Below are 16620 nucleotides of genomic sequence, written 5' to 3'. Positions count from 1 at the left end.
TGTTTGATATCTCAATTTGGTTCCTTTTGTGCGGAAGCTGTATCACATTGGTGAAGATCAGTTCTAGCCGAGTGTCTAGAATATATTTGTTCTCTGCTGACCTTTTCCCTTACACAAATAACCTTTTAAAGGAGAACTTCTGAAGTTTAGTTTGGTCATGGAAACCAAAATATTTTTCTTTGGATACACGGTATCTGGGGCAAATGTACGTTCATTGAGAGCATAACCTTGCTCTGCTCGAATGGAGCAAAAATGCGGGTAAGCCATAGGCTTAGGCATAACAGTAAACTACGTTTAAGATCACATAGTTAACAATAAGTCATTATATTCACACATAGATTGCAATATTACACGAAAGGGACATTGGTAGATAACATAATTCTTCATCCAAATCTCTCTTTAACAGATGTGTATGTACCTAGTACACCAACAGCCACACCGATAACTATAATACATCCAATTATTGCAACTTCGACGCTACACTTCCGGTATAATCTGAATATCTTTACGTAACATATACATGGAAGCAACATGGACATAGTGACACAAAGAATGGCTCCAACAAGTGCCATCAGTGTGTCAAAATATGGAAAAACTATGGCCAATACAACTGTGCTCACTAATAGCAGTGTTCTTATGAACATGAAAATGAGCATGTTATTCCATTTTTTCGGCAAGCTGTTCTCAATGGCATTTGCTAAAGGTGTCATTAGGAGTGCATACTTGACGATGGGGATCGCTAAAGTGGTGTATATTGCTATTTTTGAAATGACTTTACTTGTAGGTAGGTTCATTATCACTTGAGATTGAACATCATCGCCAAACATTAAGTAGCCAAGAACAGCTAGGATAATGTAGTTCACAGTGCAGAGGGGAAAAACGATGAACAAAATCTGCGCAAGCAACGATTAGAAATCAGAAATTGAGTACTCGAACTAACTGGTAATAAAAGGTATTGGTACAAGTAATTACTTACCTTGTAGAAATGATTTCTATGTCTCATAGAAGAGTATACCATGGGAGTAACGGAATGAACTCCATAACAAAATGCAAACAAACTAAGAGAGGTAGGAATTCCGGTCAAATCAAATATCTTCCCTCTTTTAGAGAACCCTACTCCATCAATACCAACACAAACAATTGAGACGACGATGATAATGGCTGATAGAAAGCCACACATTGAGACGTAGGCAAGCAATCGTAGGTTTTTCAAGCACATTGTAGGTAATATTATTAGCCCCACAACCATTGTAAAAAATGGTTTTCCCCCTATGTGATATCCGCGTAGATTGATCCCAGCCTGTGGGAAAAACCTTTCTAAATTATCAGCTTCCATTATCAAGAATCCTATTGAGACTAGGTAAAGCTCAAGATACATGAAAATGGACACGAACATCCTGCCTTTAGACCCGAATGCATGGAAACCAACATCAGGATAGGTCTTCATTGATGCATCGGTGTTCAAGCATTTGGTGAGTAAGATCCCAGCATAGCAACTTATAATTCCAGTAGCTATAAGAAAAGGAAGGCTTGACCACCCAGTCCTCGAAACTGCATAAGGGGTTGTAATGAGCCCAAGTCCTAGAATTAAAAACAAAACTGGATTATCTTAAGCATGTATTTCAAAAAATAAAGTAAACAGAAATGAAGGAGTTAAAATAAGAACCTGTCAGGGCATTGATCATGTTGAAGCAAGTTTTCAGGAAGCTTGTTCCTTTAGCTTCTTGGACTTCCGCTAGCTGATCTTCCAACATTGTGAAGAAAATACCACTAGATCATGAATAGCTAGTTGGTTGATATATCTTCATGTTACACTTTTTTTCTTTTCTTTTTGGGTTCATCTATTGAGGATCTAACTAAGTGTGACTACTTCCCCAAAAGAATAGGCCGGATCCAAGTACTGTGGCCAAGAAAGTAGGATCCTAGCTGCTGTATGTCAAGCAGATCAATTAGCTGATGTGGAGATTGAGATATTCAGCTGATATGTATCAAAATGGCCAGGGTTGTTGAGATTTAGTCAAATTTGGTTTTGCACATAAAATTTTAGTTGAAAAATCATTTGAGAACACCATTTGGTAGATTTGACTTTGTAAAAAGACAAATTAAATAAATAAATTACATAACAACTAATGACTAGATCATGAGTCGAATTAAAGACCTCCAATTTACATATAGAGGAGACTAATGCCACCGGGGAACAAAAATATTCATTGTTTTTTTTTTTGATCAAGTAAATAACTCAAATGCTACAACTAGTCTTTCGTGAGTCGAACTCACAACCTCCCACTTACAAGGGGAGACTATGCCACTAGACCAAATGGTACTGGGCAAAATATTCATTGTTAATTTATTTTACATAAAAATATAAAACAAGTGGTGGCAAGAATTTACGGTTTAGGTATTCCTATATAGAAGTGGAATGGTATCCTACAATATGGTATTGGATCCACCAGATAATTTTTCTATCTAATTGAAATCCAACATGGCTTCCAAAATCCCTCGTTATTTTTGTATATCGGACATAAGGAATCCAAGCCCAACAATCTTATATAACCCTTTTCTATGGCATATATATTGCTTCAATATTCCTTCTTTCTCTAATCAATTAAGGCTTCGATGGCTAAGTGGTCAGATCTTCCTGGAGATCTTCTTGTGCCTATCGCCAAACGGATGGTCTTAATAGAAGATTTTTTGGCTTTTGGTAGGGTTTGTAAATCATGGAATTCTGCCGCCACCAAAGAAAACTATACTGGTGGATTCACTCATCAAACTCCGTTGCTTATGCTCATAAATTTGCTGGTGGGTAGTACTCCCAGGCATGCACTTTACAACCTCAAAAAACGTAGGGACCTTGATATTAATATTGGATCCTGTCTCCGGTATAGTTCTTCTCTTGGATGGCTCATCCCACAAGAAGATAGGAATTATCTATTGCATCCTTTCAAAGACGAAAAAATTGTGCTGCCACTCTTTTTCAATGGTTCGGAAATAACGAAGTTTGTCTTATCATCTGCTCCTTCTCTGACATCAGATTACATAGTCATGGTTGCACTTGCTACTGATTGCCTTAGAGAGTTCGCATTCTGGAGACCAAAAGACGATGCATGGACTATAATATCATCACCAGGTAGCTGCTGGATGCCAGATGAAGGAAGATACGATATAGCTTATTATGAAGGACAATTTTATATCGTGGAAAACGACGGCCGTGTCTTGGTTTGTGACATTGAGGACCTTAAGAAAGCAAAAACAAGGGTCGTTGTTTCAGAGATGCCAATTCTACATGAGATTGCCGAGAAATTATACCTGGTAAAATCGGCCGGCGTCTTATTGTTGGTTATCAGTCTTTGGGAACCTTACAGAAGCACTAACTGGTTTAGGGTTTTCGAGGTGCCACTTAGTACTGGTAATTGGTCAAACTCAGTGGAGGTAAAGAACTTGGGGAATTGTGCCTTGTTTCTGAGTGAAAATAGTTCTTCATTCTCTATACGGGTCTCAGACTACTCTGCTTTGAAGGCCAATTGCATATACCACGCAGGTAGGTGTTTGGGTGTTTTTAGCATGGAAGATGGAAAGATGGAGCAAAAATATTTTCATTATTATGATTATTTTGATTCAAAAGAACCATATGCATGGATTCAACAGTATGGATACAGCGGTGTTTCTATGGAGAATGAACTCACCTTCACCTGAAAAAAAAAAAAAAAGAAGAGTGCGTCTCCTTGCAGACTCTTACAATTGTTTGTTTGTTATTTCCTGGTTGTAATTTTAATATAATGGTATTGGATGTACTACTGAAAGTCTGAGTGAGTATTTAGTGCAGCGACATGCACTTGCACCAACATGAATGAACGGCTGGATAATGTATAATTTTTTGTTATTAAAAAAAAAAAAAGTTGTCTATAAATATAAACGGGTAAGATCTACTAGTTCACTTGCATTATCGGTGCATATAAGATTTTTTTTTCATAGTGAGAGTGCCAGAATACGTTTGGGTCACAAGCTATGACCCTTTAGCGGATAGTAAGAAATATGATGTAATTAGAAGAGTGTTCATTGGCCAAAAATAAATAAAATTAGAAGATTGTTTCCCGACGTCGGTATAAGATTTTCAAAAATAATATTAGTAGAACGATATATCCCCAGCACTACCTTATTGGGATAGAGCAACTTGTAACAAAAAAATCTCTCCGATCTAGCTCTACTAGGGTTTTTAGAGCCGTTGTCTGCAACTCCTACACCTTCTCCATCCTCAAGGATTAAATTTCCGGTTGCCCTTCTTTTTCTTTTTCGCTAGTACTGGGGATTCGGTGAGCCTATGGACGGTTTTTATTGGCTGCTTTGAGCTAGTTGACTGGGTGCGGTTTTTATTTGACGGGTCGTGGCATCTGAGATGTCAGAAGATGGGGATTGGGGACATGCGGATGGATCGTAATCACGTTACTTGGGGGAGTTAGATCAGAACCGTACTGGATCTTGAAGGTTGGATCTCGATGGAGGTCTGGTGGATTTGATTGGGTTTGGCATGTGGATTGTTGGATGATGTGTAGCCTGGTCGGCGGGGGCCATTCTTGTTGGAGGCATGATCTCAGACTGGCCTTTCTTTTGGCTGCAATGAGTAATGGTGGTGTGGGGGACAACTTCGGTTTACTCTCGGCAGGTGCTCTAGGATTTGGTGTGGTTAGGTGTTGAGGACGGCTGCGACAATGGAAGCGGCGCTGTTGCTAGCGGTGACAGTGATGTTAGCGGGGCTGACAGTGGTGATGGTGCCTCTCTTCCTACTCATGCTTAAGCTTGGAGTGATTGGGCCTTCTGGGCTTTGAACTGGATTATGGGACTCATTTTTGGGCTCATGGGTTGGATAACTCCTTTGGTGTGGGGTTGGATGAATTGGGCCTCTATGGCCCATAGTAGTATTTAATTTTTGTTAGGTCGTATAGACCAGTTGCTCTCTTGACTTTTTTATTCATACTTTGGAGTTTCTAGGTTTTTGTTAAAACAAAAATACGTAGACTTTCAAAAAATTGGGTGTGCTAAGGGTATGTTGGGTTCTTATTCATTTGATAATAGGGTTTTAGGGTACTCGATCTATAAACGGCTCTTCTAACGATCCCTTCTGGAGTGGGTCGTTTTTGTACTGCTTGCTGAAATACAATATTGGGATGACCTTTTTCGATAAAGAAAAAACAATATATCCCCGATGGATTTGTCATCGGTAAAGGGCTGATATTCAAAAGTAATATTAGAACAATAAGTTATTTGACAAAGTCTAAAAAATAGAACAATAAAAAAAATAAAAATAAAATAGAAATTGATATCATTAGAATAAATAGCAAATTACCACTACCTACACTTTTAGCCCATAAATTATCATCAGTAAGCCTGTTTTTTTGAATTCCCGTGCGCTAGTGTGCAAGGTATTATACCTTGAGGTCAGATTCTTTCCCTTTTTGAATTATTTCTACTGACACATAAATTACAAAACTGCCCTTGTGGTTTGGATAATATGAATTAACACTGCTGAATATCAGTAGCATTATGAAGAAATAATATTTCTACATTCCATCTTTGTTTTTCTTAAAACAACTCATTTATTTAATAATTCCAAAAACTATTTATACATATTACAATATGAAACTTGAACACTATATCATTTATCTCTAGCTTTGCTGCTTTCACATACAAGTAGCTTTGAATTTCACCTCTTCTCATGATGAAGAAGTTTCTCCAGCAGGGGATTTTCTCATGTGCTTGAAGCTCTCTTTGATTTCCTTTTCAATTTGTAGCACATTGTTTGCGTAAACACTTCTATCCCTGACTGCTTGGTTATTTGCAACTTGTTGTATATAGTTTAGGATATATATGCTCCACAGTCAAACTACAAAATGATAGAGATTTCTAAATGAATGTATTCATTTAGTTAAAGCTACTGACATTCAGTAAGGTAATTAAGTAAAAAGAAATCTTACAGATACATTGCTGCAAGCATATTACATATAATAGCAAATTAACCATTGCTTCCTCTTTGTCATTGCGATTAATCTGTGTATATGATAAATGCAAATATGAGTAATGACCCTTAGTAGTATACTGACCCCTGATAGTCTACTGACCTCCGAAAACGGAACATGCAGAAAAAATTAGTCAAAAAACCCCCAAGTCCTGCCATTGTTCTATCTCCCTCGCTATTACAACAGGCAAACCTAACCAATCCCTAAACCACAACTCCCCAACGCAACAAACTCCACAAATTACAAAAGAAAACAATTATAGGGCACACAAATGCCAACGCCTAAAGCTCAGATCCAACCAAAACAAATCAGATTCTCTCCTAATCGAAAATATACCTCTTCTTCAAAGTCATTGTCGTTCTCGGTCGGTGTGGCCTCGTCATCGGATTGATGGGAGTTGTCCTCAATGGCGTCTTCATCGTCGGAGTCGGTTGAGCGAGCGACGACCTCGAGCTCTTCCTAGTCCTTTTCGTTGTTGATTGGCTCCGCCGGATCCTAGATCTGTTGCTTCGCCGTCAGAGCCTCTATCTGTTGCTTCGCCACCGGATCCTCGATTCGTTGCTTCGCCACTGAAATGGAGGTTTTGATTTGGGGAGAAATGTATTTGAGAGAGAGAGAGAGCTGATCGATGTATCGTGATATAGTGAGTGGCAATTTTCATAATTCCATGAAATTTAACTATCCTTTATGTCTTTAATGCAAATGAACAGTTACTGTAGCTACCTGTAAATGACTGCAAGGAGACCGTGTCTCTGGCCCTTACGCATGGGAAGGAAATGTAGCAAATTGTGGTTAATGGTAATAACCTCTAGAATAAACAGCCAAAAGGCTAAAGTCTACATACACTTAAATAAATTTGGCAAGTTACAGTCAAGTCCATATCCAATATTAGTACAATACCAAAGGGTGTTCAAAACTATAATTTAAAACACTGTTTCCTGCTGAATATGGGGTCGATAATTTATAAATAATATTACTATATTAGTAAAACAACATTTTTTTTTATGCATATGTTGTTAGGAAAGGGTTTTCAAAAATAATTTTAGTAGAACATCCTAAATATTTCGTCAAAATAAGGTTTTTTAAAATCATATGTAGAACAACATTTTCTCCATAAAGATGTCATCGATGTTGGAAAAGTGTGGCTTAGATTAGAGCCATTTGGAATCCCACATCAGAAAGGTGAAGAGTCATCCTTGGGTTATAAGGAATGGTACCACACACACTAATGCCGAGGCCTTTTGTATTAAAACCCCATACCCGTTCTGCATCGGGTGGCTAAAGTGGGGGGAGTATCGACATTATTGGATCCGTGTGTGTGGGACTCATTTGCTGCTTTCGCACAACAAACTGGCATCAGAGCTCTGGTTCTGAATTGGGAATTGATTCATTGATTGAAAACCATGGTTGACGAGAAAAAGAAAGGGGCTGAGTCTTCAGGTTCTTCATGTTGGTCGACTTCCAGGCCATCAATTGGTAATGCCAAATTTGAAGTTGAAAAGTTTAATGGCACCAACAATTTTGGCATGTGGCAGTGTGAGATGATGGATGTCTTGTGTCAACAAGAATTGGATATAGCTCTGGAAGATAAACCTACAGATATAGATGATGTGGAGTGGGAGAGAATTAACAAGTGGGCTTGTGATCGATTCTATCAGAATGTGCCTTGCTAAAGATAAGAAATTCTTTGTCATGAAAGAAACTTCTGCAAAATAGTTGTGGAAGAAATTAGAAGACCAATATATGATCAAGAGTGCTGAAAACCGGTTTCACCTGAACAGGCGGCTTTTCCTATTTAATTATCGACATGGTGTTTCTGTTTCTGAACACATCATTGATTTCAGTAAGATACTTGCAGATTTGGCTAATTTGGATGTGCAAATTGGTGATGAGGATAAAGCTTTGTGTTTGCTAAATTCTCTTCCTGACGAGTATGAGCATTTGATTACAACTTTGTTTCATGGAAAGAATGATGTGAAATTTGATGATGTGTGTACGTAATTCATTGATAAATAATGAGTGCCGAAAGAAAGAGAAGCAACTTCAGAATGTGTCAGGTGAAGCACTTGTAGTAAGGGGCAGATATGATGAGAGAAAACCTACTGGAAAAAGAGGTAAATCTTGTTCCAAGTCAAGAAGTAAATTTCCTGCAAAAGATGAGTGTTCTTTTTGTCGCAACAAAGGTCATTGGAAGAAAAATTGTCATAAGTTGAAGAATAGAGACAAGAAGGGTTCTGAAGTGAATGTTGTAAGAGATGATAAAGTCATCGACTTTGATTTTGCTTCGAGTTGTTCATCAGCTTTTGAAGATTTTGAAGAAGATGAGATTGAGTTTGCTTTGGCTAGTTCATCTGCAGTTGGTTATTCTGACAAGTGGTATCAAAGCCCAGGTTACGTTTCCCATTTGGATTGGGATCACAAGATTTGGAATTGGATGCTTGTGGTCAAGGTGGAGCTATTGGAATTCGCATCATGAGACAATTGAAGATGGCTCGAATCACGCCAAGGTGGAGATTGTTGGAAAAGTGTGGCTTAGATTAGAGCCCTTTGGAATCCTACATCAGAAATGTGAAGAGTCATCCTTGGGTTATAAGGAATGGTACCACACACACTAATGCCGAGGCTTTTTGTATTAAAACCTCATACACGTTCTACATCGGGTGGCTAAAGTAGGGGGAGTATCGGCATTATTGGATCCATGTGTGTGGGACTCATTTGTTGCTTCCGCACAACAATTGGTTTTTCAAAATAAAAAGTAAACATGTCATCAACACAGAATTTTCAAAAGAGTAGTATTATTAAAAAAGGATGTCGAATTTATATTGAAGATGTGAAAGTTATCCCTAGCTAGGCTTAAGTGATTGCTACAAGTTTTTGTGGTCAAATGGTAAGGTATGCATATTCATAGAAAACTTCCGTAATTTTAATTTATTGATATTGGAGTGATATTCAGATAATCTTTAAAACTAGATTATAGTAGCAATATATATACCAATAACCCACTCCATAGGGCCATACCTGGATTTTTTTTTTTTTTTTTTACGTTTTCACAAATTTAGAGTACCGAAATTTGAACGAATATGAAAATTCCAAAGCATTTATAGACCAGATTTAGGAAATATTCTACATGCTGTGCTGATATTAAAATTCATTTGGGCCAACGAAAATTGGATTCAAAGGTACGGCTGCTAGACTCGTTGGTAGGCTTTATCTTAACAAGCTTCTTGTTGAGAACCCTAGCTTTTTCCTCTTGTTTTTCCCTCAAACAAATTTCGACTTAAGATTACGGCTCTATATTCCTTCCAAAGAAAGCAAGCCTTCAATGGCTGACTGGTCTGATCTTCCCCAGGATCTTGTTGTGTGTATCTGCCAAAGGATGGATTCCATGCAAGACTTCATCACTTTCGGCGCAGTCTGTAAAACATGGAGTTCTGCCGCCACCAAAGATAACTTTACACATCAAGTTCCACTGCTTATGATGCCAGATACAGAGGACAATAATAGTCCTTTTCCCGGCCAGTGTTACAACCTCATAAAAGGTAAGGTTTCCAGACTTAATATACCAAAGACTATCACTCAACGTCGTCTAATGCCCTGGTGTAGGTCTTCTCTTGGATGGCTCATCATCGCCTCATCTAGATTTTTGACTGATGATTCCAGACATATATATCTGTTGCATCCTTTCAAACATGAAGAAATTGTGCTGCCAACCTTTGAGTTTGAGTTTGGGTTTATAAAGAAGTTTGTCTTATCATCTAGTCCTTCTCTGACATCAGATTACATAGTCATGGTTTCTACTACTTGGTCCGATAGAAAGTTCGCTTTCTGGAGACCGAAGGACAATGGATGGACTAAAATATCATCAGAACTAAATAATTGGGAATCAGACACACGATCATATGATATAGCTTATTACAAAGGACAATTTTATATAGTCGAACGGGATGGCCGTGTGTTGGTTTGTGACATTGATGACCCGAACAAAGCAGCAGCAAAGTTGGTTGTTTCAGAGATGCCAAATAATCTAGTGTCTAATGATAGCGTACAGCAATTGTACCTGGTGGAATCAGGTGGCGCCTTACTGTTGGTTTTCCGGCTCAAGAACACTTCTCGAAATGGGTTTAGGGTTTTTGAGGTGCCACTTAGTACTGGCAATTGGTTGGACGCGAAGGAGGTAGAGAACTTGGGGAATCGAGCCTTGTTTTTGACTTTAAACAATTCTTCATTCTCTATAGAGGTCTCAGACTACTCTGGGTGTAAGGCCAATTGCATATACTTTGCACGTCATCTTCTTTCTGAATGCACTCCGACCTGTACAGATCTGGGTATTTTTGATATGAAAGATGGAGAGGTCGAACCATTCACACCGAAATCCTGTCGCGTTCAACAACCATATGTATGGACTCAGTGGACTTTTTGAGTAGGATATGATTCATGATTGCCATGTCCTCAGAAACTTTTCTTGTGCTCTTTCTTTGTTAGAAACATTTTTTCAGTTGAGTCAGAAAATTATGTACCATTATTCTTCTTTGTTTGGGTTAGACTATAATGATGTTTAAACACCTTTGATCTAACTAACATGCAGAATATATGCAGCATGAATATGACTATAGTCTACAGCGGAATTAGGTTTCTTTTTAAAATGTTGCAACAATCCAAGCAGATTTTCAAGATTTGAAACTATATATGTAGTACTGAGCTTCTGTACCACATTGGCACATAAGATCATTGTTAATCAGCCACACAAGGAATATAACAAGTTTCTTCAGTTTGGAGAACTGATAGGTACTGTGCTTAATCAAACATTAACAAGTCTTGGGAGACACAAAGCAAGCTTTTTATTTTTTCCTTTCTATACACAATAGGCAAGCATATGCATACTGCTTAACTGTGCTATGACCCCGTTGAAGCCTTCATATTTAAGCATTCATGATACTCCCAACAGCGTCTTTATGCCATGCTGCACAAAAAGTACGATATATATCAAAATCTTATGTTGCACATACACCAGAGAACTCTACTCGTGATCGATCAACCACACTAAACAGCACAGGCAACACAACAAAACTAAAATAAAAAACCAGACATATGGTTTTTACCTCGAGGCTAAGGGCAGCAGTTGTAGGGTAATAGCGATCAGCAACTTTCCCATCTCTGTCAACTAGAAACTTGGTAAAGTTCCACTGAATATCATCTTTAAAGAAACCCCATTTGCCTAACTTCAAGAACTTGTACAGTGGAGCAGAGTTATCACCATTTACTTCAATCTAACACAAGAACAAACGAGGGTCAAATTACAAACCACATTTCACATTATACAATGACCATGAAGCTATTAGATTCTAGTTGAAATAACCATAGAGGAACAGCAGGTATAAACTTTCTAAAGTTGCAATAGTTCAACAGGAATTACAAGTAATCGGTCATTTAGTAGTTAGTAGTTAGTACAGTCATTTACTTCTACTATTCCAGTTGATTTGACCTAAGACTTATAAACAGAGCTATCCTCTAAATGACGGAAATGAGTTTTGCATGCTCATAGATGGAAATGCCGTTCCACATAATTTACAGAAACAATAATGCGCTCGTGGTTGCAAAATCTTATGACTGGCAGAAAATAGTAACAGGTGTGTGCAACGGGAGAGTTAATGCTACATCACTTTCAGTATCTACCTTGTCAAATATCGGAAATTCTGATTTGAAACGAGTGCAGACAAACTCTTCAATCTCTTCATTACTTCCCGGTTCCTGTGCACCAAACTGATTGCAAGGAAAAGCCAGTATCTCGAATCCTGTATCAACCCACAGTGAATCACACAAAAGGGGAAAATTATGAAAAAGGTGGATTCAGAACTTTTGAACTATATATATAATACATTTGAAAAAGAGATTTCTGATTTACACTAGGAGGATTCTTGTTTCTCTAATAAAGTTGGACTATTCCATATGCAAAACAGTGAAAATCTATAAGAAAATTAAACAAGCAGAAGATTTGCACATTCTAGAGAGAGGAAGTCAATGGAATCGAGAAATGTAACCCACATGATTAAAATAAAAAAACTCGATGGTGTCACCTCAAAAATACAGTTCCTAAACTGGTTAACATATTACAGTCTCCAATGGTTCTCAAAATGATAGGCATGAAAGAACAATAGTAGTTCAAAATTCAAACCTTGATCTTTATACTTTTCATATAGTTGATTCAGCTCCGCGTAGTTTGAGTTTGTCAGTCCACTGCAGTAAATCAGAGGAAAAGAAATGAAAAGATAATAACTTTTCTATTTCTTACAAAGAAGAAAAAAATTGAGAAGCTACGGATATGAAGATACCATTTAGAAGCAACATTGACAATGAGCAGAACTTTTCCCTTGTAAACGCTAAGATCCACATCATTCCCCTTAGCATCCTGCACTAACATTCAAATTAATATCTACCCCAAGAACTACAAAATTAAGATAAAAGAACATTAATTTCTCGACTCAACCCAACTTCCCACATAGTTTCAACACAAACCAAACATTCTCACATTCCCATCGCGATTCTCCATATGTTTCCAATTTCAGGAACTCAGTGGATCAAAAACAGTTGTCTATCCCTCTAAGTAATTGTTGAACATTAGGTAAACACTAAGAAGGGATATCTTCCTGAATTGCGGGGTGCTTTTTGAGATTATACTTCAACAGTTGTCACCCCTGAACCCACCAAAGATGGTTAAGTTAGGGACGATCAGTCCAATATAGTGCTCTAAACCTTTCAATAATGCTTCTTTCTTGACAATCAACTAGACTAGACTAAGGAAGATCAAATCTCAAACATGTTAAAAAAGGAAGCACCTATCATTCAAAGTTTTCTTCTTAGACATAGTCAACACAATCACATACAGTCAAAACTACCCAGCTACAAAATATTCACATTTTGAAGAACATTTCAAGACACAACTAGAAAGATGCAGCAGAAAAGCATAAACTAGTTGAAACATAGGCTTACCTTGACAGTGAAGTCGTAGATCATCTTTGGAGTCTCAGTGGTTGCCATCCTATTTTCTGGGTTGAACTCTTAAGTGACAGAAGCAGCAAACAAATAGGAAGCAGCTGGGAAGACAAGTGAAATTGGGAAGAGAGAAACATATGGAGAATATATGTTCCCGTTTGACTTCAGAATACCTCCAAGCTGATTGTTAATGACAGTTTTGCCCCTTAGGATGAAAGGAAAAAAAGATTAAATTTATATGAAAAGAAAAAACAAGTTACCTCTAAAATAAGAAAAGAAAAAATAAGTTACCTCTAAACTTAAAAAGTATGATTTTTTTTTAATGGAAACAAAAATAGAGAAATTCATTGTACGAATTTTTCACTTTAATTTTCATCAAAATATGTGTCATTTTGAATTTCTTTGCAAAATTTTTAAATTTTAAATATATACAACCAAACAATGAAAATTGTAATTACTTCAATTTCCATCAAAATAAGTGTCATTTCAAATTTCCTTGCAAAAGTTTCTTTTTATTACTTTATTAGTTTCTAAAACAAGGTTTTTTTTAAGTATTTTTATTTATTTTGAATTTTCTTAATTTATTACATATTTCAAATTTTGAATAAAATAATAGATTTCAAAATTTCAAAAATTTATAATTGTCTCATAATTTACTTTGCTGGAGTGTGCTATAGTAGGTTACATTTTGTCCTTGAAGACGATGGGTTTGGTTCCAAGTTCCTTGGGGCCTCGTTTGAACATAGTATGTTAGTATCATTTGGTTTAGTTGTATTGATCTCCCATTTGTAAGTGAGAGATTATAAGTTTAACTCACAAAAGACTAGTTATTGATATAATAAAAAGTTTGTGTAGTAGACCGTAATGTATAGAACAATTTTCAAAAGTAATACCCATTTCACAGATTTAATTGCAAGATAGAACTTTCCTGCACAGAGGGCACTGCAACGTTCGTGCGAATTCTTTAACTAAATTTTATGCACGAATTGATATGCCAGTGCTTGATTAAGTCAATTTTGAACCAAGTTACACGTCATTTGCAAAAATCATACCCCTCAAATCGGTGCAACGCTAATTCTTGTCGAGTTTAGGGTAGGAAATTGAGGTCTGATCAGCTTTGAGTAGGGTGAGATAGTTAGATAAGTACTCTACCATTCACGCAAAGGGAAGGGGAGTGACTGCGATGGTGGTTGGTGAGGCTGACACCACTTTGGGTCGTGATGAAGCCACATTTACCCGTCACCATGGCTTAACAATGACATTGGTGAGGGCTCAGACTTCTGTCTCTGAAGCTTATGGTATTGAGGAACAGGACTGAGAAGGGATGAACATTCTATGTTCTGATGCTTCATTTCATTTGTAGCACTTTCCTGTGCTCCCTGTATCGTCAGTTATGATCGTAGTAAGATTTAGTCTCAAAGAATGCTGCCTTGCTATATTAGGACCGATTCAATGAACTAAGAAGGTAGTGCAATTTCAGAGTCTGAATTTCGACTAAATCAAACCATACATTACAAGTGGTTTTGCTCAGTTTGATATGACATACACAGATACAACCATAACATGTCTCGGAATCACACTAAAACTCAGAAGCAACCCTACTTTCCACTAACTGGTACACAAATAGCAAGCATAAATCCTGATGAAGCCTACAGATCTTTGCACTCATGAGACTCCCAACAGCTTCTTTATGTCACACTGCAAAACAAGTTTGGTATATAAAAGCGAGTGATATTCATCTATAGGTAAATCTATTGATTATCAAAACAAGAAACAACAGCAGCTTAACATAATCAAAATCAAGAATCAGACATCTAAGTTTTTACCTCAAGGCTAAGGGCGGCAGTTGTAGGGTAATAGCGGTGAGCAACTATCCCATCCTTGTCAACTAGAAACTTCGAAAAGTTCCATTGAATGTCATCTCCAAAGACTCCCCGTTTGCCTGACTTCAAGAACTTGTACAATGGAGCAGCATTATCACCATTTACATCAATCTAACACAACACAAGATGGTGAAATCACAAATCGCGTATAACATGATGAAAAAACTACATCAAAGCTATCACATGTAGTTCAAATTGCCAGAGGAAAGAACACATGTAAACTTCTAATTTGCATTACTGTTAATAACTGGTCAGTTAGCACAACTACTCACTACAATATATACCATATTTGAAATCCTTGAAACCGAAATTTGTAAAAAAAGAGATCCTCAACAGGTCGAAATGAGTAGATTAAGTTTGTTGCCAAGCACATAGATGGTAATGCACTGCTTCATCATTTGACAAAGACTACAGAGGAACTTATGGTTGAAACACCTTGTGTCTGGCCTAAAAGTAGAATAGGAGTGAGCTGTGGGAAAAGTGAATGCAACATAATTTTCAGGATTTACCTTGTCAAATATTGGAAATTCTGATTTGAAACGAGTGCAGACAAAGTCTTCAATCTCTTTATTACTTCCTGGTTCCTCTTCACCAAACTGATTGCAAGGAAACGCCAGTATCTCCAAGCCTGCACCAACCAGTATAGCATACATAAAAGGCAAACAACGAAAAAAGTAAACTTCAATGAACTTTTGTACTAGTCTTATATGTATGATGTGAAGAAGGATTTCTGTCTTAAAATTACACACAGAGTCAGAGTTCTTGCTTTTCTGATACAAGTTAAGATTGCCACAGAGAGATGTATGCAAAACAGTCAAACTTCTAATAGTAATACTTGTTCAACCTTGGTCTTTATACTGTTGATATAGTTGATTCAGCTCCGTGTAATTCGAGTTGGTCAGTCCACTACAACAAATCAGCAGAAAAAGAAAAACAGCAGTGAACAATAGAACAAAGATTCAGCAAGTGCGAGAATCAAAAAATATGAAGTGAATACCATTTGGAAGCAACATTGACAATCAGTAGAACTTTCCCCTTGTACACACTAAGATCCACATCATTCCCCTTAGCATCCTGCATTAACATACAAACTTAACAAGTCAACCATCAAAGGGACTGCAAAAATCAATATACAAAGAACACTTCTCAACTCAGTTTTCAACGCACACTTGACACAAGTCACAATTCCACTTTCATTCCCATTGATCATGGAGTTTCCTTACTCTCTCATCCTTAACAGTTATGCTTTACTCTTGGCAAAACAACCAGACTAAAAGGAAAACTCTCAAACATGGGAATACCCCAACCAGGGTTTAGAAAAAGCAATCAAATTTCTTAAACGATTTATTATTGAGTATTGACAGAGAAACAGAGCATATTAAACACAATCACAAGTCATCAGAAATACCATCTAGTTTTGCTAATTATTTACATTTTCGATGAACATTTACAGACCCACCTAGAAATTACAGCAGAAACTGATTTGAATATGAAGCTTTACCTTGACAGTGATGTCATAAATTGTTTTGGGGGTCTCAGTAGGTTGGGTTGCCATGATGTTACTATCTGCTCTGAAGTCTGAACAGGGGAGTACGAGAAAAGTGAAACTGGGGAGGCAGAGAGAAGACGCTGTTTGACTTTCCAATTACGTGTAAACAAATGTTAATTACGCTCATGTCCAGGTCGAGAAGCCCATATGCCCAACGGCCCAGACCAATCCAATCGACCTTCAATTT

The 16620-nt window shown here is 37.3% G+C and overlaps 5 protein-coding genes across 5 annotated transcripts; 2 read left to right on the top strand and 3 right to left on the bottom strand.

Moving 5' to 3' along the window:
* Window positions 1-327: 327 nt before the first annotated feature.
* LOC133742356 (amino acid transporter AVT1I-like) lies at window positions 328-1803 on the bottom strand. Its single transcript, XM_062170022.1, has 3 exons — window positions 1667-1803; window positions 977-1581; window positions 328-893 (listed from the first exon to the last, which is right to left on the bottom strand). Exons 1-3 carry the CDS (start codon window positions 1752-1754, stop codon window positions 384-386), a joined length of 1203 nt encoding a protein of 400 aa, XP_062026006.1. The 5' UTR covers window positions 1755-1803; the 3' UTR covers window positions 328-383.
* An 813-nt stretch (window positions 1804-2616) lies between these two features.
* LOC133744885 (F-box protein SKIP23-like) lies at window positions 2617-3693 on the top strand. Its single transcript, XM_062172913.1, has one exon. The coding sequence runs from the start codon at window positions 2617-2619 to the stop codon at window positions 3691-3693; it is 1077 nt and encodes a 358-aa protein (XP_062028897.1).
* A 5640-nt stretch (window positions 3694-9333) lies between these two features.
* On the top strand, window positions 9334-10431 carry LOC133744884 (putative F-box protein At3g25750). The gene has a single exon (XM_062172912.1). The coding sequence runs from the start codon at window positions 9334-9336 to the stop codon at window positions 10429-10431; it is 1098 nt and encodes a 365-aa protein (XP_062028896.1).
* A 242-nt stretch (window positions 10432-10673) lies between these two features.
* LOC133707325 (probable phospholipid hydroperoxide glutathione peroxidase) lies at window positions 10674-13152 on the bottom strand. Its single transcript, XM_062132880.1, has 6 exons — window positions 12999-13152; window positions 12341-12417; window positions 12184-12245; window positions 11685-11803; window positions 11111-11278; window positions 10674-10971 (listed from the first exon to the last, which is right to left on the bottom strand). Exons 1-6 carry the CDS (start codon window positions 13044-13046, stop codon window positions 10939-10941), a joined length of 507 nt encoding a protein of 168 aa, XP_061988864.1. The 5' UTR covers window positions 13047-13152; the 3' UTR covers window positions 10674-10938.
* Window positions 13153-14472: 1320 nt separating this feature from the next.
* On the bottom strand, window positions 14473-16543 carry LOC133745167 (probable phospholipid hydroperoxide glutathione peroxidase). Its single transcript, XM_062173167.1, has 6 exons — window positions 16386-16543; window positions 15882-15958; window positions 15729-15790; window positions 15394-15512; window positions 14828-14995; window positions 14473-14699 (listed from the first exon to the last, which is right to left on the bottom strand). The coding sequence occupies exons 1-6, from the start codon at window positions 16437-16439 to the stop codon at window positions 14667-14669; spliced, it is 513 nt and encodes a 170-aa protein (XP_062029151.1). The 5' UTR covers window positions 16440-16543; the 3' UTR covers window positions 14473-14666.
* Window positions 16544-16620: the final 77 nt, after the last annotated feature.

Source organism: Rosa rugosa, chromosome 4, assembly GCF_958449725.1.
Source record: "Rosa rugosa chromosome 4, drRosRugo1.1, whole genome shotgun sequence".
Taxonomy (NCBI): Eukaryota; Viridiplantae; Streptophyta; class Magnoliopsida; order Rosales; family Rosaceae; genus Rosa; species Rosa rugosa.
This window is presented reverse-complemented; position numbering and strand designations above follow the sequence as displayed.

Coding starts and splice junctions, on each gene's coding strand:
- LOC133742356 (XM_062170022.1), bottom strand. CDS start 1,754: ATGTTGGAAGATCAGCTAGCGGAAGTCCAAGAAGCTAAAGGAACAAGC. Junction 1,582..1,666: donor CATGATCAATGCCCTGACAG/GTTCTTATTTTA, acceptor TTTTAATTCTAG/GACTTGGGCTCATTACAACC. Junction 894..976: donor ATAGAAATCATTTCTACAAG/GTAAGTAATTAC, acceptor TTGCTTGCGCAG/ATTTTGTTCATCGTTTTTCC.
- LOC133744885 (XM_062172913.1), top strand. CDS start 2,617: ATGGCTAAGTGGTCAGATCTTCCTGGAGATCTTCTTGTGCCTATCGCC.
- LOC133744884 (XM_062172912.1), top strand. CDS start 9,334: ATGGCTGACTGGTCTGATCTTCCCCAGGATCTTGTTGTGTGTATCTGC.
- LOC133707325 (XM_062132880.1), bottom strand. CDS start 13,046: ATGGCAACCACTGAGACTCCAAAGATGATCTACGACTTCACTGTCAAG. Junction 12,246..12,340: donor GTCAATGTTGCTTCTAAATG/GTATCTTCATAT, acceptor GATTTACTGCAG/TGGACTGACAAACTCAAACT. Junction 11,279..11,684: donor AATTTCCGATATTTGACAAG/GTAGATACTGAA, acceptor TTCTTGTGTTAG/ATTGAAGTAAATGGTGATAA.
- LOC133745167 (XM_062173167.1), bottom strand. CDS start 16,439: ATGGCAACCCAACCTACTGAGACCCCCAAAACAATTTATGACATCACT. Junction 15,791..15,881: donor GTCAATGTTGCTTCCAAATG/GTATTCACTTCA, acceptor GATTTGTTGTAG/TGGACTGACCAACTCGAATT. Junction 15,513..15,728: donor TCAACAGTATAAAGACCAAG/GTTGAACAAGTA, acceptor TGGTTGGTGCAG/GCTTGGAGATACTGGCGTTT.